General features: G+C 38.3%; 3 protein-coding genes across 5 annotated transcripts; all 3 read right to left on the bottom strand.

Moving 5' to 3' along the window:
- Positions 1–9: 9 nt before the first annotated feature.
- LOC125022737 lies at positions 10–18,354 on the bottom strand. 3 transcript variants are annotated; one of them, XM_047609650.1, is made up of 6 exons: positions 18,090–18,354; positions 17,776–17,888; positions 3,846–4,022; positions 2,809–3,072; positions 1,972–2,023; positions 10–1,786 (listed from the first exon to the last, which is right to left on the bottom strand). In XM_047609650.1, the coding sequence occupies exons 1-6, from the start codon at positions 18,265–18,267 to the stop codon at positions 936–938; spliced, it is 1,635 nt and encodes a 544-aa protein (XP_047465606.1). In that variant the 5' UTR covers positions 18,268–18,354; the 3' UTR covers positions 10–935. The 3 variants fall into 3 exon arrangements, with proteins under 3 accessions (XP_047465606.1, XP_047465614.1, XP_047465621.1); XM_047609658.1 differs by lacking the exons at positions 17,776–17,888; positions 18,090–18,354 and adding exons at positions 4,208–4,320; positions 4,687–4,894; XM_047609665.1 differs by lacking the exon at positions 3,846–4,022.
- On the bottom strand, positions 6,908–12,390 carry LOC125022755 (GTPase IMAP family member 8-like). The gene is made up of 5 exons (XM_047609678.1): positions 12,175–12,390; positions 10,568–10,680; positions 10,203–10,382; positions 8,104–8,155; positions 6,908–7,877 (listed from the first exon to the last, which is right to left on the bottom strand). Exons 1-5 carry the CDS (start codon positions 12,347–12,349, stop codon positions 7,054–7,056), a joined length of 1,344 nt encoding a protein of 447 aa, XP_047465634.1. The 5' UTR covers positions 12,350–12,390; the 3' UTR covers positions 6,908–7,053.
- On the bottom strand, positions 14,093–17,537 carry LOC125022762 (GTPase IMAP family member 7-like). Its single transcript, XM_047609691.1, has 3 exons — positions 17,438–17,537; positions 15,945–16,002; positions 14,093–15,716 (listed from the first exon to the last, which is right to left on the bottom strand). The coding sequence occupies exons 1-3, from the start codon at positions 17,486–17,488 to the stop codon at positions 14,893–14,895; spliced, it is 933 nt and encodes a 310-aa protein (XP_047465647.1). The 5' UTR covers positions 17,489–17,537; the 3' UTR covers positions 14,093–14,892.
- Positions 18,355–20,156: the final 1,802 nt, after the last annotated feature.

The following is a 20,156-nucleotide window of genomic DNA, read 5'->3' as shown; positions in this document are numbered from 1 at the left end:
TTCACCGATGCTCACTGAGAGGGGGGACGACTCTTAAGTTTCGTTTCTCTAAATGTGAGAGAAGGAGGGCAGCATGCCAACCCTGTCCGCGTCATCATGATTCATTTTTCACCTTTGTCCAACAGGGGGCAGACTATCATTGAGTTAGAACTTCTTTAGAGGCACAAGGGAGATATATACAATATTGGGATAGGAAAACGGTCATAATGTTATGCCTGATCGGTGTGTTGTAATTTATCTGTGAAGTAGGTGACATAAAACATTTAATTAAAACTTCTTAAAGCAGGACATTAGCAGAAGTAGATAATATTTGGGTACTTATGCATGTGTTTGTAAAGAGAATATTGATATTAAGAAAAAGTTGAGATCATTGATATTTTAAGATGGTTACATGCTGGAGTTTAATGTAGCCCAAATATTGAGTCAGACACTTTTTAATTGTTAAATATCCCCACATACAAGATTTTTTTTTTTTAAAGAAGTGTAAAATAAAGTGGTATACATAGCACAAATGAATAAACGTAACAGCGTTTAAAGGATGCTCCAATGTTGCGAATGCCTTTCGTCCTTCCTAGACAGAGTTTATGTATAAAAGTACATATTAAGCATTTAATGAATCTCCTCTTAATTGCTCACTTAAGAATCACGTCAACAAGGAAATATAAAAAATAGAATAAGAAAAACATCATTCTTCACAATCTCATATGTGAATTGACATTAATAATCCTTCAATAATTAGATAATAATGGTATTACAAAACAAAAACATCAAGCTCTGCTCTATTTCTTGTTTTGCTGTTTGCACCCCTTGGTCTGATAAAGACAGAACATAGCTTCAGCTGTTTTAAATCCCTTCATTCTCCTGCTTCCAGCAGCCAAGACAACTGCTGCTGTTCCTCCACCTGTTGATGGTGGTGGTACTGACTATGAAAGCCTCTAGATACGTCTTGACATTACCATCAATGCAACACTCAGGAAGGCTCCTAACAGCACACCTGATGAATTCTGATTGAATACATCAAATACATTGAATCCATTGGATCCATTGTTTCTGGTCAGCAAATTCTTAAACACACTGGTTTTAGCTGTCTTTGTAATCTCTTCCTCTGACATTTCACATCCAGCTGACTGTCTAATGTTCTCTTCTTCTGTCTCTATTTGTCGCTTCATGTCTTCTAGCATGTCATTGGTGAAGTACTCTCTATCGTTTTCCTCAGCTATCTTGTCTATTGTCTCAAGTAGCTCTGCCACTTGGTAGCGATTGCTCCTGTAGTCATCCTCTTTGTCATCTTTCCAGTATTTATTATCAACGACATGACATCGGCCACCACATTTCTTCACCAACTCGTCCAGATCCTTATTCTGACTCACAAATTCCTTAATCGTCATTCCCTCCTGGAGCTGGTCTCCATGAGTGAAGACGACCACAGCATATTTCAGAGCCTGTTTGGAGAAACACTTTTCAATGACATCTTTCTCGTGCTCTGTGTATTTCTCCACTTTGAGCACAATCAGAAAAGCATGGGGCCCAGGAGCGCACTCTGTCATACACCTCACTATCTCTGAGGTCAGATTACCTTCAGGCCTTTCTGTGTCAAAGAAACCAGGGGTGTCAATAAAAGTAATGGTTCTTTCATTGACACATTTAGTTACTGCTTTGCATTCATGTGTTCCAGAGTTGTCATAATCATAGGTCTTGAACAAATCCTCTCCAAATATGGTGTTAGCCAGGTTGCTTTTCCCAGATCCAGTTTTCCCCAGCACCACTAATCTCTTCGTAGCAGACACTAGAGGAGAATAAGGACCGTTAGGTACAGAGTTATTTTCTTGTGCTTTTGAGGAATGAATCAATGATGAATGCTGCCAGATGTAGACAAGTGGATGTTTTTTAGATGCAAAAAGTTGGTTTGTTGAAGCCAGAGTTTTTCAGGGCAGATTCAGATTCTTTAGTGTCTACAATGTCTCCACTCACCCTGGTCTTGTTGCTGCACATCTTCAGTTAATCCTTGGTGTTGAAAGGTTTCCTGAACAGGAATGAAGAAAATAAAGGGTTTGGTTCCAGAGTCATGGAGAAAAAGATGACATTCAATACTTTGAAAATATTAGAGAAAGGTGACTGGACTTGTTGAGTTTCTTAAAGATGTTTCTAATGGACTAGTTGAGGTTTAAATAGGACACTAGTCAATCAAGTTTCTAAAGAGCTTCACTCAGAACTGAAGAAGCTACTCAGATGAACCTTCACAGACATAACATTTACTGAAAATTATTATAGGGTGAATGAGGAATAGCAATGGACTTGGCTCTGAAAAATGAAAGTCAAACAACTGATGGTGACACATGACATAATTCCATGTGACCAAAATGACATGTGTGCTATCTGGATGTTTATGATCAGGGATACAGTTTGAATGAATAATACTGAAATACTGAAATTAACATATGGCTTTGAGAGCAAACATTTTTTTAATTAGATCATATTCTTGTTATAATGTTACTGTTAAAATGCTTTTTAAATTACATTTATAATTTATAATAAGAATTTAGACATCTGTAAGGATTCAGAAATATATTATATGTTGGGTTATTATTTTAACAGATAAAAGGAGCTCTTTGACAAAAGCAAAATAACAAGAAAACAGAGAATGTAACTTACAAATTCAAAATGTGTATATTTTTTTGCGTAAACTCTCCTAAAATAATAATGCCTCAAAATCAGTGTTTCTGTAATAACCTCATTCCAAATATTCCACTTTGAACCTAATTTTTGGAAAATATTGCACATTTTGATGTGTGTAATGAAATGCTGTACACGTTTTACAAGTCTGTTGTTGAGAGTGCTGTGCTGTATGTTGTCGTCTGTTGGGGGGGCAGCCTGACAGCCAAGAACAGGAGGCGTCTGGACAAGCTCATCCGTAGGGCTGGCTCGGTTCTGGGGAGGAGTCTGGACTCTGTGGGCACTGTCACTGAAAGGTGCTACAGGAGGAAGGTACAGAGCATCCTGGTCTGTGACAGCCACCCCCTTCACTCCATCCTGGCTGGACAGGAAAGCAGCCGCAGCCAATTGCTCACTGAGCTGTAGGACAGAACGCTTCAGGAGGTCATTCATGCCCACAGCCATCAGAATACACAGCGCTAACTGTTAGCAGGCTAATGGTTAATGGCTTGGGTGATTGCACTGTCTGTTGCACATCTGCACTCAAGACACTTTATAGACACTTTATATAACTTTGGGACTGAGACACTTTAAATGTCTATATATCTCATGTCTGTACATAAATGCTGTATATTCCAGGTAAATAAGTAAATTGGACTGCTTCTTTTGTAATTCTTACTTACTACCTCATTCTTTTTCTATTTTTTAAGATTATTTTTATTTTGTTTTGACTCTTATTCTTATGTCTACGTCTGGTTCACATATGTTCTTTGTTATCTTGAGACTCTTGTGGATCTGTGGGGATTAATAAAGTGATCTTGAATCTTGAATTTTTTTGTTTTTTCCTTTCAAAAAAATCAGGGATTCTTAGAGATCAGGGATTAGACATCAGGGGGAATTCATAAATGTGTCATATGTTGGGTTATCAGTTAAACTGATGAAAAGAGTTCACTAGAGAGAGCACATTGCCACAATGCCCCAATATAGCTGAATATACCTTACAAGCGTGCCTGTAGAGTAAACATTACAATTTGTTTAAATGGTTAAGCATGATAGACTAGTCAACCAGATTACAACCTAATTGTGGTCATCTGGAATGGACAGATTTTCTATCTCTGATTGTATTCTCTGTAAAAGACTGGGCTTCAATACTCAACATCTTAAATATGAATAGTCAGTATTAGGGCACTCACCTCACCAGACGCTGACCTACCCTCCTCTGCATATAACAGAGAAGAGCAGGCCATAGCAGCAAGCTCTTGATCATGTTTGGGATCATCCTCGAGGTCCCAGAGGTCAACATCGAGGTATAATTCTTCTTCTTCTTCACCACTTGGTGGAGGAGTTGAGGCAGAGATAGCCTGTGGGCTCTGTGGTAAAAAGACGCCTACATGATAATGATAATTTACACCTTTTTTAAAAAAATGTTTTACAGCAGTCGTAGATTTAACTTTAGACACAACATTCACGACTGCAATGGTGAGAAAATGTCTTTTCTGGGAACAAAACCTTTTTAGTTAAAAACAGAGATGATGAACAGAGATGATGCTCTGACCTTAGCTGGAGCTGTGGCGGTGCGGGGTTCGAGGCTGGCTCGGACAGTCAACACAACAGGACCGTCTTCAAGCTCCACATCGTGCTCTGACCTCTTAAGAACTGCCTGCTGATCTAAGGCACAACGAGTTACATTATGAGTTAAAGATACAGCTTCAGTTTCATTCCTTATATAACTGCTTCTCCTACGATGATTTTATAATGAAGGGCAAAAAAATCTACCTGAAATTTATGAGTGAGACCGCGCAAGTTTAACTTTTCTTTAACATCCATTCACAACATTCCATATCCAAGGTACAATCGACCCCATAACTAACTAAATAAATATATAAATAAATAAATAAAGTGTAACCAGTTTGTTCTGACAGATCTTCGGTGCGTTTTTTTAGCAGAACACAGTCTACTCCGAACAACTTACTCCATTTCATAAAATAACCATCTAATCTTTAATAATATCTTAATATTACAACAGTGACTTGCCTTCCTGACACCTGAAAGCTACACTGTAGACGTTGTCATTCACTCTGGTCAGTGGTCCGCACTCTCCTCCACCCGATTTCCGTCGAACACGAAAATATCTATGTATTATCCTCCCCTGCTTTTCGACAAGATTGGGAAACTCAAAGAAAACATGGTATTGGTTAGTATCCGCCATACTCCTCCTGTAAGAGCCGAGCCTGCAGTGTTGTTCCTGTAAGTATTGAGCTAATATTGAAAGTCTGACTGGGACTGCAGACGAAACACTACTGTGACGTTCGCGAACGGACCGAATTTATTGAACGGCTCTTTAAAATGAAGGAAGGAAACCCGGTCTAAATTGCAAGCTGTTATTTATTCATTCATTTGTTTATTTATTTTTGCTGTGTTTCAGACATTTGCACAGAGAAGCCCCTATTCACTTTGCAACGGTGTTGGTGAAGGAGCAGATATGGTGATGAGCTTTACAGAAGATGGAGTTCACTTCGGGTTACTTTCCAGTCATGCAATTAAAAAAGCGTCTGTCTATACAGAATACGTTTTATATATAGACAGACTTAATTATCACACCAAGAGAATGTGTATTGATGGGGTGTCTAGGTTTGAATGATTCTGATCCAGATCATACTCTGTCACAGTATTTTGAGGATAAAGTAAGTTAAGCCCAGGTTGGCAACTTAAAGATGAATAAATATCAGAATGAGCAAGTCTTTAGAACACATCTTTGAAAGGACAAAATCCAGGTCCCTTCAAAGTGTCATAAATCTCATCTCTATTAAACAGTGACACTTGCAAAACAACCATCATGTGAGACTAAGGATGTCACGATTACTCGATTTCATAATTAATCGCTGTATTAAGCGCTACGATTAATTGATTGTAATGTTTCCTGAATACCGTTTAGAAAATATTATGCCGGAACCATTGTTAAGAGCGACTCAAACAGAACAAAAACAAAGTTACGCAACACCTACGTCGGACAGTGTCCGTGTCTGTGCAGTGACATGAGGAAGAAAACGCCATGTGGTCAAGTGAACATTTAGCATTACCTCCTTTTGCTTTCTCCCATCTGTGCATAAACGTTGGGCTTGTGCTTCCAGCTCGATCCAGTGCTTGTACACTTGTGCTTCGTGTCTGTTTCATGTTTTACTAATTTGTTTATGTCATTCTAATTTAGATAATAAAATTAAACATGTGGTATAAATGACAATTGATGACTGAAATAATTTAAACAATTCTCTTGGGGGATTAATGATTGGTCCTATATAAACGGATACTTACAAATATTGGGTCATATAATTAGTAATATAATTATATTTTGGCATCAAAAGTATATATATATATTTGAATATATATATATATATATATATATAAGCAGCTCCTTTATATGGAGGAGTGACTCATGTGACTGATCGTTCAGTTGCTGTTCAGGGTGTTGTCTGTGACTCTGTGACTTTAAATTGGTCTATCAAGGCAACCCTTTAGTGTCTGAGCAAGCCACATAACCAGAATAACATGGCATGCCGAAACACAAACAAAATACCTATTATTTATGCATGTTTGTGTAGAGAGCACTGTCTTTTTGTCTTAATAATTCGTTATTGATAAATTAATAATAATTACTATGTCCACAATCTTTTCAAATTGTAAGGCACCTGACTGAAACACATTTTTTGGTTTATTTTGTTTATTCTTCATTTGCTAGTTTACAGTGTGGAGTTTGAGGAAGACCGAACCACAATTAAAATAACTCTTAACAAAGTGTTATACATAGTGCAGACCAGCATTCAACATTCAAATTCTGTCCTAGATAGAGTTAATAATGTATAACATAAAGCAATAAACATAGAATTATATGAAAATGAAACAAATGAATAAGAAATGACACACAACATTAAAACCTTATTTTACTTCAGTTGTTAAAAATGCTCAAAAACAGAGACAAAGACCAAGAGAAGACAGTAAAGTGATCAGATGTTATCACATATTACATGTCCTCATCCTTCCTAGATAAACTTAATAATGTATAAAAAGGTTACATAGATAACCCTTCAATAAACTCCTCATATCAAAGTCTAATTATTGGCTCATGTCAGCATTAGAATTGTTTAGCCGTTTGATTGGATCTATAACGGGAACATTTAAAAAGTAACAACCAACTAATATTGTGCTGCTCCCACCACACCATTGCTAAATAAACACCTATTAAGTTTCCTAGTAAAGCACTACCTGAGACGTTATAGACCAGTTTCATACTCACCACTTTAGTAAAGGTAACAATATGTGTTCCACCACAGTTACTATGACAAAAACTCTTTCTGCTGCTGTTCCTCCACCTGTTGATGGTGGTGGTGCTGACTCTGAAAGCCTCTAGATACGTCTTGACATTACCATCCCTGCAACACTCAGGAAGGCTCCTAACAGCACACCTGATGAAACACCACCATATCTGGTCAGTAAATTCTCAAACACACTGGTTTTAGCTGTCTTTGTAATCTCTTCCTCTGACATTTCACATCCAGCTGACTGTCTAATGTTCTCTTCTTCTGTCTCTATTTGTCGCTTTACGTCTCCTAGCATGTCATTGGTGAAGTACTCTCTATCGTTTTCCTCAGCTATCTTGTCTATTGTCTTGAGTAGCTCTGCCACTTGGTAACGGTTGCTCCTGTAGTCACCCTCTTTGTCATCTTTCCAGTATTTATTATCAACGACATGACATCGGCCACCACATTTCTTCACCAACTCGTCCAGATCCTTATTCTGACTCACAAATTTATCAATTGTTATTCCCTCTGGGAGCTGGTCACCATGAGTGAAGACGACCACAGCATATTTTAGAGCCTCTTCAGAGAAACACTGATATATCTTTTCAATGACCTCTTTCTCGTGCTCTGTGTATTTCTCCACTTTGAGCACAATGAGAAAAGCATGGGGCCCAGGAGTGCACTCTGTGATACACCTCATTATCTCTGAGGTCAGATTGCCTTCAGGCCCTTCTGTGTCAAAGAAACCAGGGGTGTCAATAAACGTAATGGTTCTTTCATTGACACATTTAGTTACTGCTTTACATTCATGTGTTCCAGAGTTGGCAGAATAGTATGTCTCGAACAAATGCTCTCCAAATATGGTGTTAGCCAGGGCGCTTTTTCCAGATCCAGTTTTCCCCAGCACCACTAATCTCTTCGTAGCAGACACTAGAGGAGAATAAGGACCGTTAGGTACAGAGTTATTTTCTTGTGCTTTTGAGGAATGAATCAATGATGATTGCTGCCAGATGTACACGAGTAGAAATGTCAGTGACTTATTTATAAGAATACCTATAGAAACCTCAGTTATTTAGATGCAAAAAGTTGGTTTGTTGAAGCCAGAGTTTTTCAGGGCAGATTCAGATTCTTTAGTGTCTACAATGTCTCCACTCACCCTGGTCTTGTTGCTGCACATCTTCAGTTAATCCTTGGTGTTGAAAGGTTTCCTGAACAGGAATGAATGGAATAAAGGGTTTAGTTCCAGAGTGATGGAGAAAAAGATGACATTCAATACTTTGAAAATATTAGAGAAAGGTGACTGGACTTGTTGAGTTTCTTAAAGGTGTTTCTAATGGACTAGTTGAGGTTTAAATAGGACACTAGTCAATGAAGTTTCTGATGAGCTACACCCAGAACTGAAGAAGCTACTCAGATGAATGTTGAAGCGAACTCTACAAGTCCAGTTGCCTTTTTTTTAACTTTGCTTGGACATACCATGACCTGGATGACTGACAACCTTCACAGACATAACATTTACTGAAAATTATCATAGGGTGAATGAGGAATAGCAATGGACTTGGCTCTGAAAAATTAAAGTCAAAACAACTGATGGTGACACATGACATGATTCCATATGACCAAAATGACATGTGTGCTGTCTGGATGTTTATGATCAGGGATACAGTTTGAACGAATAATACTGAAATACTGAAATGAACGTATGGTTTTGAAGGCATATCCAAAAAAGCGTTAAATATAAGGTCAGCTGGACTTGTAGAATTTCTTGAAGACGTTTCGCCAATTATCCGAGTAGCTTCTTCAGAACTGAAGAAGTTGAAGAAGTTAAACTGATGAAAAGAGTTCACTAGAGAGAGCACATTGCCAAAATGCCCCAATATAGCTGAATATACCTTACAAGCGTGCCTGTAGAGTAAACATTACAATTGTTAAATGTTAAGCATGTGCGTCAACCAGATTCAACCTAATTAATGTCATCTGAATGGCAGATTTCTCTATTCGGCTATTTCTGTCAAAGAACCAGGGCTTCATAAACTAATTTCTAAATATTGACATATTAGTATAATGGCTTTACACAGTGTTACCAGAGTTGTTGCATGAATAGTGCGTCTGAACAAATGCTCTCAAATATGGTGTTGCGGGCAGCTTTTGTCCAGATCCCAGTCCGCACCACTAATCTCTTCGTAGCTCACACTAGGGGAATAGGACCGTTAGGCAGAGATTTCTTGTGCTTGTGGGACTGATCACATGATGATTGCTGCCAGATGTAAGAGAAAATGTCAGGACATTTATAAGAATACTATAGAAACCCAGTTATTTAGATGGCAGAAAAGTTGGTTTTCTGAAGCCAAGTTTTTCAGCTTCAGATCTTGTGTCAAATGTCTCCACTCACCGTCTTGTTGCGCACACTTCAGTTAATCCAGGTCTTGAAAGTCCTGACAGGCTGAATGGTATAAAGGGTTTGCCGGTGATGGAAAACGATGATTCATACTTTGAAATCATTAAGAACGTGACTGACTTGTTGATTTCTTAAAGTGTTTAATGGGACTAGGAGGTTTAAATGACACTAGTAATGAAGTTCTGTGAGCTAACCCGCTGAAGAACTACTTCAGAATGAAGTAAGCGATTACAGTCGTTCTTTTTTAATTTGCTTGACATACCAGACCTGATACTGACAACCTTCAAGACATAACATTTACTGAAATTATCATAGGTGAATGAGGAATAGCAATGGACTTGGCTCTGAAAAATTAAAGTCAAAACAACTGATGGTGACACATGACTGATTCCATATGACAAAATGACATGTGTGCTGTCGGATGTTTATGATCAGGGATACAGTTTGAACGAATAATACTGAAATACTGAATGAACGTATGGTTTTGAAGGCATATCCAAAAAGCGTTAAATATAAGTCAGCTGGACTTGTAGAATTCTTGAAGACGTTTCGCCAATATCCGAGTAGCTTCTTCAGACTGAAGAAGTTGAAGAAGTTAAACTGATGAAAAGATTCACTAGAGAGAGCACATTGCCAAAATGCCCCAATATAGCTGAATATACCTTACAAGCGTGCCTGTAGAGTAAACATTACAATTTGTTTAAATGGTTAAGCATGATAGACTAGTCAACCAGATTACAACCTAATTGTGGTCATCTGGAATGGACAGATTTTCTATCTCTGATGTATTCTCTGTAAAAGACCGGGCTTCAGTACTCAACATCTTAAATATGAATAGTCAGTATAAGGGCACTCACCTCACCAGACGCTGACCTACCCTCCTCTGCATATAACAGAGAAGAGCAGGCCATAGCAGCAAGCTCTTGATCATGTTTGGGATCATCCTCGAGGTCCCAGAGGTCAACATCGAGGTATAATTCTTCTTCTTCTTCTTCACCACTTGGTGGAAGAGTTGAGGCAGAGATAGCCTGTGGGCTCTGTGGTAAAAAGACGCCTACATGATAATGATAATTTATACCATTTTTAAAGAAATGTTTTACAGCAGTCATAGATTTAACTTTAGACACAACATTCACGACTGCAATGGTGAGAAAATGTCTTTTCTGGGAACAAAACCTTTTTAGTTAAAAACAGAGATGATGAACAGAGATGATGCTCTGACCTTAGCTGGAGCTGTGGCGGTGCGGGGTTCGAGGCTGGCTCGGACAGTCAACACAACAGGACCGTCTTCAAGCTCCACATCGTGCTCTGACCTCTTAAGAACTGCCTGCTGATCTAAGGCACAACGAGTTACATTATGAGTTAAAGATACAGCTTCAGTTTCATTCCTTATATAACTGCTTCTCCTACGACGATTTTATAATGAAGGGCAAAACAATCTACCTGAAATTTACTGCAGTCACGCCATCTGCGCTTCGGCGAGGCACGGTCGCGCTATCTACACTTGAAAATCGAGACGGTAAAGCGTTTGAGCGGTTTTATGGTGCATTCAAGTGCATCCCGTAAACTCGGAAGTCTATATTTTTCTTCTTATTTTCATTTGTTGAAATGCATATATCAGTCATTACTTTGTTGTTATTTTACTACATTCTATTTAACGATTAAAACTAAATGATGGAACAAAATTATTGAAGCATATTCAGAATCCAACTCATTTCTGCATTGTCAGATTTGAAAACTTAATTAAGAAAAGAATCAAATTGTTTTCCGCATACTCTATAGCTACCACTGTGGTGATTTTCAGTTTATTTCACTGCATCATTTTCTGAAAATGTGATGTTGAATTCATATCCAAAGAATGATGTATATGGGCAGATTAAATTTAAAAAAAAAACAAAAAAAAAAAACAAATTGTTTTCTGCAAACTAAAATAATTTTCAAATAAACTTGTGTTGAAATTGGCTACATGAATGATGTATATGGGCAGATTAAAAAAATGAAAAAAAATGAAAACAAATCAAATTGTTTTCTGCAAACTCCACCAGATTCTTGTTCTACATGTCCCCAGCTACCACTGTGGTGATTTTCAACTTATACGGGCAGATTTATTTAAATTATTTTTTTAATCTGCCCATATGCATCATTCATTGGATATGAATTCAACATCACATTTTCAGAAAATGATGCAGTGAATTAAGTTAAAAATCACTACAGTGGTAGCTGTAGAGTATGCGGAAAACAATTTGATTCTTTTCTTAATTAAGATTTCAAATCTGACAATGCAGAAATGAGTTGGATTCTGAATATGCTTCAATAATTTTGTTCTATCATTTAGTTTTAATCATTAAATAGAATGTAGTAAAATAACAACAAAGTAATGACTGATATATGCATTTCAACAAATGAAAATAAGAAGAAAAATATAGACTTCCGAGTTTACGGGATGCGCTTGAATGCACCATAAAACCGCTCAAACGCTTTACCGTCCGATGCGATGTAGACGGGCACTCGATTTTCAAGTGTAGATAGCGCGACCGTGCCTCGCCGAAGCGCAGAGGGCGTGACTGCAGTTGAAATTTATGAGTGAGACCGCGCAAGTTTAACTTTTTTTAAACATCCATTCACAACATTCCATATCCAAGGTTCCATGGACAACAACAACAACAACACAAATAAATAAATAAATAAATAAATAAAGTGTAACTAGTTTGTTCTAACAGGGTTTCGTGCGTTTTTGACAGAACACAGTCTTTTCCGAACAACGTGCTCCATTTCATAAAATAACCATCTAATCTTTAATAATATCTTAATATTACAACAGTGACTGACCTTCCTGGCACTTGAAAGCTATACTGTAGACGTTGTCATTCACTCTGGTCAGTGGTCCGCACTCTCCTCCACCCGATTTGCGTCGAATACGAAAATATCTTTCTATTATCTTCTCCTGCTCTTCGACAAGATTGTGAAACTCAAAGAAAACATGGTATTGGTTAGTATCCGCCATACTCCTCCTGTAAGACCCGAGCCTGCAGTGTTGTTCCTGTAAGTATTGAGTTAATACAGAAAGTCTGACTGGGACTGCAGACGAAACACTACTGTGACGTTCGCGAACGGACCGAATTTATTGAACGGCTCTTTAAAATGAAGGAAGGAAACCCGGTCTAAATTGCAAGCCGCTATTTATTTATTCATGTATTTATTTATGTTTGCTGTGTTTCACATATTTGCGCAGAGAAGCCCCTCTTCACTTTACAACGGTGTTGGTGAAGGAGCACATATGGTGATGAGCTTTACAGAAGATGGAGTTCACTTTCTGGTTACTTTCATGCAATAAATAAAGCGTCTGTCTATACAGAATACGTTTTAGATATAGACAGACTTAATTATCGCACCAAGAGAATGTGTATTGATGGGGTGTCTAGGTTTGAATGATTCTGATCCAGATCATACTCTGTCACAGTATTTTGAGGATAAAGTTAAGCCCAGGTTGGCAACTTAAAGATGAATAAATATCAGAATGAGCAAGTCTTTAGAACACATCTTTGAAAGGACAAAATCCAGGTCCCTTTAAAGAGACATAAATCTCATCTCTATTAAACAGTGACACTTGCAAAACAACCATCATGTGAGACTAAGGATGTCACGATTACTCGATTTCACAATTAATCGCGGTATTAAGTGCTACCATTAATTGATCGTAATGTTTCCTGAATACCGTTAGAAAATATTATGCCGGAACCATAGTTAAGAGCAACTCAAACAGAACAAAAACAAAGTTACGCAACACCTACGTCGGACGGTGTCCGTGTCTGTGCAGTGACATGAGGAAGAAAACGTCATGTAGTCAAGTGAACATTTAGCATTACCTCCTTTTGCTTTCTCCCATCTGTGCATAAACTTTGGGCTTGTGCTTCCAGCTCGATCCAGTGCTTGTATACTTGTGCTTACAGTCTGTTTTATGTTTTACTAATTTGTTTATGTCATTCTAATTTAAATAATAAACTTAAACATCTGGTAAAAATGCCAATTGATGACTTATATAATTAAAACAATTCTCCTGGGGGATCAATGATTGGTCCTATATAAGCAGATACTTAAATATACAATATACAAATATTGGGTTATATAATTAGTAATACAATTATATTTTGGCGTCAAAAGATAGAAATGAAGGAAACTGTAAGACCTTCAATGAGTGTTGATGTGGTTTTACAGAGTTGTGAAATCAGTCATTTAATCATAATAATCGTGATTATCGTAATATCGTGATAAATTGATAAATTCTCTGACAATAATCGTATTAAGGAAAACTGTATTGTATGACACAGACAAAGATCTGGTCTTATAAGTTATATATATATATATATATATATATATATATATACACACACACACACACACACACACACACACACACACACACACACACACATATAAACACAGCTCCTTTATATGGAGGAGTGACTCATGTGACTGATCGTTCAGTTGCTGTTCAGGGTGTTGTCTGTGACTCTGAGACTTTAAATTGGTCTATCAAGGCAACCCTTTAGGGTCTGAGCAAGCTACATAACCAGAATAACATGGCATGCCGAAACACAAACAAAATACCTATTATTTATGCATGTTTGTGTAGAGAGCACTGTCTTTTTGTCTAAATAATTCGTTATTGATAAATTAATAATAATTACTATGTCCACAATCTTTTCAAATTGTAAGGCACCTGACTGAAACACATTTTTTGGTTTATTTTGTTTATTCTTCATTTGCTAGTTTACAGTGTGGAGTTTGAGGAAGACCGAACCACAATTAAAATAACTCTTAACAAAGTGTTATACATAGTGCAGACCAGCATTCAACATTCAAATTCTGTCCTAGATAGAGTTAATAATGTATAACATAAAGCAATAAACATAGAATTATATGAAAATGAAACAAATGAATAAGAAATGACACACAACATTAAAACCTTATTTTACTGCAGTTGTTAAAAATGCTCAAAAACAGAGACAAAGACCAAGAGAAGACAATAAAGTGATCAGATGTTATCACATATTACATGTCCTCATCCTTCCTAGATAAACTTAATAATGTATAAAAAGGTTACATAGATAACCCTTCAATAAACTCCTCATATCAAAGTCTAATTATTGGCTCATGTCAGCATTAGAATTGTTTAGCTGTTTGATTGGATCTATAACTGGAATATTTAAAAAGTAACAACCAACTACTATTGCGCTGCTCCCACCACACCATTGCTAAATAATCACATGTTAAGTTTCCTTGTAAAGCACTACCTGAGACATTATAGACCAGTTTCATACTCACCACTTTAGTAAAGGTAATAATTCCACCACAGTTGCTATGACAAAAACATCAAGCTCTCCTCTTTTTATTGTCTTTTCTCTATTTAGTGTTTTGCTGTTTGCACCCCTGGTCTGGTAGAGACCTGAAAGACTCCATAGCTACAGCTGTTTTAAGTCCAATCTGATCTCTTTCTGCTGCTGTTCCTCCACCTGTTGATGGTGGTGGTGCTGACTCTGAAAGTTCCTAGACACGTCTTGACATCACCATCCCTGCTACACTCAGGAAGGCTCCTAACAGCACACCTGATGAAACACCACTGTATCTGGTCAGCAAATCCTTAAACACACTGGTTTTAGCTGTCTTTGTAATCTCTTCCTCTGACATTTCACATCCAGCTGACTGTCTAATGTGCTCTTCTTCTGTCTCTATTTGTCGCTTCACGTCTCCTAGCATGTCATTGGTGAAGTACTCTCTATCGTTTTCCTCAGCTATCTTGTCTATTGTCTTGAGTAGCTCTGCCACTTGGTAACGGTTGCTCCTGTAGTCACCCTCTTTGTCATCTTTCCAGTATTTATTATCAACGACATGACATCGGCCACCACATTTCTTCACCAACTCGTCCAGATTCTTGTTGTGACTGACAAATTCCTTAATCGTCTTTCCCTCTGGGAGCTGGTCACCATGAGTGAAGACGACCACAGCATATTTTAGAGCCTCTTTGGAGAAACACTTGTATATCTTTTTAATTACATCTTTCTCGTGCTCTGTGTATTTCTCCACTTTGAGCACAATGAGAAAAGCATGGGGCCCAGGAGCGCATTCTGTGAAACACCTCATTATCTCTGAGGTCAGATTACCTTCAGGCCTTTCTGTGTCAAAGAAACCAGGGGTGTCAATAAAAGCAATGGTTCTTTCATTGACACATTTAGTTACTGCTTTACACTTATGTGTTCCAGAGTTGGCAGAATAGTATGTCTCGAACAAATGCTCTCCAAATATGGTGTTAGCCAGGTTGCTTTTCCCAGATCCAGTTTTCCCCAGCACCACTAATCTCTTCGTAGCAGACACTAGAGGAGAATAAGGTCCGTTAGGTACAGAGTTATTTTCTTGTGCTCTTGTGGAATGATTTGATGAGAATACTAGCAGATGTACATGACTGGAAAGATCAGGGGTTAATTTGAAGGAAACACAGAGGAAAAAAAAACAGTTATTTACACAGAAAAAGTTGGTTTGATGAGACCAGAGCTTTACAGAGCATATTCAGATTCTTTAGTGTCTACAGTGTCTCCACTCACCCTGGTCTTGGTCTTTTTGGTGCACTTCTTCAGTTAATCCTTGGTTTTTAAATGATTCCTGAACAGGTATAAAGGAAGTAAAGGGTTTAGTTCCAGTGTGGATAACTGTGCTGCAACAAGAGCAGTGACTGAAATTGGCAGTAAAGAGATTACTATGACTACACTTACTATTGCTACTTAGATATTACTCCACTTTCAGCTCTTCTTCATTGGCTTCCTTTAAAATACATAATAAAATTTAAAATCCTCCTCCTTACATACAAGGCCCTGCTCCATTATATCTGAAAGACCTCATAGTACCATATTGTCCGAACAGATCTCACTCATCAGCAGGTCTGCTTATGGTTCCTAGATTTTCAAAAGGTAGAAATAGAGGTAGAGCCTTCAGCTATCAGGGTCCTCTCCTGTGGAACCAGCTCCCAGTTTGGGTCGTTGCAGTCTCAACCTGGCAATTCTTCATGTCCTGCGATTCTCCAACCTACCTATGACACCTCTTATATTTTCAAACTGCCATGTGACATTATCAGCTGTATCTTGTACTTGCATCATCATCAGATTCCTCATGTTTGCTTTAGTCAGATGTACAATATCTGTGATAGATGTTTATTTTGTTCCTTCTATCCTCTCTTTTTTGTCTCTTTTCTTGCCGCTTGCTAGCTGCCTCATGCAGATGGGTCCCACCATATGAGGTGGGTTCTTCTCAAGGTTTCCTCCTGTAAGAATTGAGTTTTTCTTTAATTCTTTAATTTAAAAAAAGGCAACTGGATTTCTTGATTTTGAAAGTCTGTCACTCACCCAAGTCTTTGGTTCTAAAGGAGTGGTTGAGGTTTAAATAGAACACAAGTCAAGCTAGTTTCTGTTCCTATTTAAAACTAATTTTCCCACAAGTCCATTAGGACAGAAGAAGCTGCTCGGATGAGTGGTGAAACATTTTCAAGAAACTCTACGTCCAGTTGCCTTTATTTAACGTTTTTATACATGACCTGGATGAATGACAACCTTCACAGGCATGAAATCTATTACAAAAAATCTAAAAGTTATTTTTGGGTGAATAAGAGACTGCATTTTCCTGGGCACTGAGAAGTGAAAGTCAAAGCAACTGTCACTGAGACCTGGTGTGGAAGAACCTAAGTCACATGATATAATTCCATGTGACTCAGAGAGAGTGAAATGACTGGATGTCTATGATCAGGGTATAAAAGTTGAAAGAATAATTACTGTGGATATGGTGAACCAAAACAAATATATCCCGTATAAAGGTAAGCTAAGGTATAAAATAATCATTTTTGATGAATTAAATGAAGTGTAATCATTACACTTTGTACAAATTGTTAAATATGCTATCTAAGCCATTATATCACCACCAGATTACAACCTGGTTGTTATCAACCTGGAATGGACAGATTTTCTATCTCTGATTGTATTCTCTGTAAAAGGCCGGGCTTCAACATTCAACAGCTTAAATATAAATAGTCAATGTTAAGGGCACTCACCTCACCAGACTCTGATCTACCCTCTGTAAAAGACAGAGCAGGGCAGGCCATAGCAGCAAGCTCTTCATGTTTGGGATCATCCTTCACGTCGTCACCGAGGTGTAGTTCTTCTTCTTCACCACTTGGTGGAGGAGTTGAGGCAGGGACATCCTGTGGGCTCTGTGTTGTGAAGACCCAAATTATCATGAATTTACACCTTTTTTTAAAAAAAGAAATTATAACAGTCGTTACGTTCAGTTTAGACATACCATTCACAACCTTAATGGTGACAAAATGTAAAAGTATTTTCTAGTTACAAGACTTGTTATAGAGATGATGAACAGAGATGATGCGCTGACCTGAGCTGGAGCTGTGGCGGTGCGGGGTTCGAGGCTGGCTCGGACAGTCAACACCACAGGACCGTCTTCAAGCTCCACATTGTGCTCTGACCTCTTAAGAACTGCCTGCTGATCTAAGGCACATTGGTATTTGTGTCTCACTTTCTGCAATCTTCGATTAAGATCAATCATCCCATATCAGTGAAAAATAATATTAACTGAATAAATACGTAAGGTAGTGAAATAATTTTATTTTGACTGTTGTAAATTCAGTCAACAGGATAAAATAATCTTATAATCTTTAACAATAGCTAAATATTACAATTCCAACCTACCTTTCTGGTACCGGAAAGCTATGCTGTAGACGTTGTCATTCACTCTGGTCAGTGGTCCGCACTCTCCTCCACCCGATTTGCGTCGAACACAGAAATATCTTTCTATTTTCTTCCTCTGCGCTTCAATGAGGTTGTCAAATTCAAAGAAAACTGGGTACTGGTAAGTATCAGCCATCATCCTCCGAACCAATCATGCGGTACGGTTCCTTTAATTGCTGCACTAATACTGAAAGTCTGATTGTGACTGCAGGCGACAGATCGGAGCTTTGCGTGACAGAGATGTACATCCAGTTATACAACATCATTCGGTAAAGCCCACTACAGAGCCGCACCCCAAATACAAGAAAAAGTAAAGAGAAATGTAGCCCTCGGGTGACTTTTTGATATTGTAATGACAACCATAGTCACCCTTGAATCTTGAATCAAGATTTTACATTGCATCGATAATACTGCACAAGCACCGTAGTAGCCACGTCTCTCTGCCCAGAGACGGTTGACAATCGCGTAGGTGATGATGATTGACTAAGGTGGAGAAAACTTTCACGATAAGGCAATCACAGACAGTGTTCAGTTTACACACACGCACACAGCAACTTCACACACACCTAAGCAGCAGAGGTGAGCGACAGCAATGGCGAGTGTGGAGGAAAAGTTGGCTTTTTCAAAGTGGAAGTACCGGCGTTATTTCAATATCCTTGAGGTAAAAGGCCTGACAGACTGTATCATTGTAGAAGCTTCAGCTCAAACACAGGTTTTAGTCCCATTAAGACTGATCTCTGAAGGGCAAAGATTTTTGTTCATTTTTTTAATCAAACTAATCAAATCGTTAATCGTTAATGGAAGCGCATAGGTGAACGGTGACTGTTTAAATATATCTTGTATAGCGACCTCCCACACTTTAACGATCGTGGCAGCGCTCTGCATCTGAGAAAGGGGGGATTTGTCCTCAGATATCGGGCTCTGTGCAGGACACAGTGATTTATTCTAATATCCTTTAGAAAGAGCGGGGGTCATCCACAAACTGCAACTTCATCTGCAATATACGCGATGACGTATGAGGGAGGAAAAAACAGACACGCAGCTCTCACAGCCGGAGGTACGACCCGGGAATTTGCCGATGTGTAAGCACTAAAGGCGAGTCGACCAAGGTCGACCTGGGATTTCGATGTGAAAGCCTTATATGTCTACCAGTTGGGGTCTGAGGTGCAATAAACATTAAAAGTTCTGTGTAAGTACGTGTCTATGCAATTCTACTCTATGCAACTGGCTTGTAAAACCTAAGAAAAAAAAACAAATTATTAAACATATTTAAACTTACACACACACAAAAAGGAGTAACGCAATAGTTACTGACACTGCTAAGTAGTTACTTTTATAGTGGAGTAATTCAGTTACTAACTCAGTTACTCTTTGGGAGAAGTAACTAGTAACTATATCTAAATACTTTTTAAAAGTAACATGCCCAACTGGCTCAGTAGGTTGAGAGGTTAGTGGTTCCATCCCTGGAATGTGCAACAAACCGAAATGTCCTTGAGCAAGACACTGAACCTCCAGTTGTTCCCAATGCGTTGCACTGGTGTGTGAATGTGTGTGTGCTGCTGTGAGTGAATGGGTAGATGTGTCTGACTGGAAAGCAATTTGAGTAGCAGTAGGTAGAAAGGTGCCATTTACCATTACCAGTAGACAGTAGTCTGAATTACCGAGCTAACAGACAGATGGTGAAAGAACCTGACTGCAGAGTCTCAATACTAATGTAACGGAACGGAATAATCTTCCAGTCAAATTCAGCTTCCTAAAAGTGCTGCCTCTGCAACCCAGGGGGAAAAAAGTCTGTTGGACAAAACTAGTGATGTAGTTAAATCATGTTTGGTCCAGTCAGAGCCTCCTCTGTTACAGAGTCGAGGCTTTTCACTCTGACTCCTGAACATCACTCATCAACTCATCAACATAAATATTTGTAAAAGAACAAAACAAAAAACGAACACGTTTTTTGGGTTCGGCTCCACCCCTAGTATTAACCATCACCTCAGCCACCATGTTGTTCTGCCCAAGGCAATGTTAGCTGTT

Source organism: Mugil cephalus, chromosome 1, assembly GCF_022458985.1.
Source record: "Mugil cephalus isolate CIBA_MC_2020 chromosome 1, CIBA_Mcephalus_1.1, whole genome shotgun sequence".
In the NCBI taxonomy this organism is placed as follows: Eukaryota; Metazoa; Chordata; class Actinopteri; order Mugiliformes; family Mugilidae; genus Mugil; species Mugil cephalus.
Note: the sequence above shows the minus strand (reverse complement) of the source record. Positions and strands in the feature narration are given on the sequence as shown.

Excerpts from the sequence above, each read along its gene's own strand:
- LOC125022755 (XM_047609678.1), bottom strand. The coding sequence starts at position 12,349 with ATGGCGGATACTAACCAATACCATGTTTTCTTTGAGTTTCACAATCTT. Across the intron at positions 10,681-12,174 it reads AGCTTTCAAGTGCCAGGAAG|ATCAGCAGGCAGTTCTTAAG; the intron begins GTCAGTCACTGT and ends GTTGTGCCTTAG. Across the intron at positions 8,156-10,202 it reads GTAGGTCAGCGTCTGGTGAG|GAAACCTTTCAACACCAAGG; the intron begins GTGAGTGCCCTT and ends ATTCCTGTTCAG.
- LOC125022762 (XM_047609691.1), bottom strand. The coding sequence starts at position 17,488 with ATGGCCTGCCCTGCTCTGTCTTTTACAGAGGGTAGATCAGAGTCTGGT. Across the intron at positions 16,003-17,437 it reads GTAGATCAGAGTCTGGTGAG|GAATCATTTAAAAACCAAGG; the intron begins GTGAGTGCCCTT and ends ATACCTGTTCAG. Across the intron at positions 15,717-15,944 it reads CCAAAAAGACCAAGACCAGG|TGTCTGCTACGAAGAGATTA; the intron begins GTGAGTGGAGAC and ends ATTCTCCTCTAG.
- LOC125022737 (XM_047609650.1), bottom strand. The coding sequence starts at position 18,267 with ATGATGGCTGATACTTACCAGTACCCAGTTTTCTTTGAATTTGACAAC. Across the intron at positions 17,889-18,089 it reads AGCTTTCCGGTACCAGAAAG|ATCAGCAGGCAGTTCTTAAG; the intron begins GTAGGTTGGAAT and ends AATGTGCCTTAG. Across the intron at positions 3,073-3,845 it reads GTAGGTCAGCGTCTGGTGAG|CTCAGTGAGCAATTGGCTGC; the intron begins GTGAGTGCCCTA and ends TCTGTCCTACAG.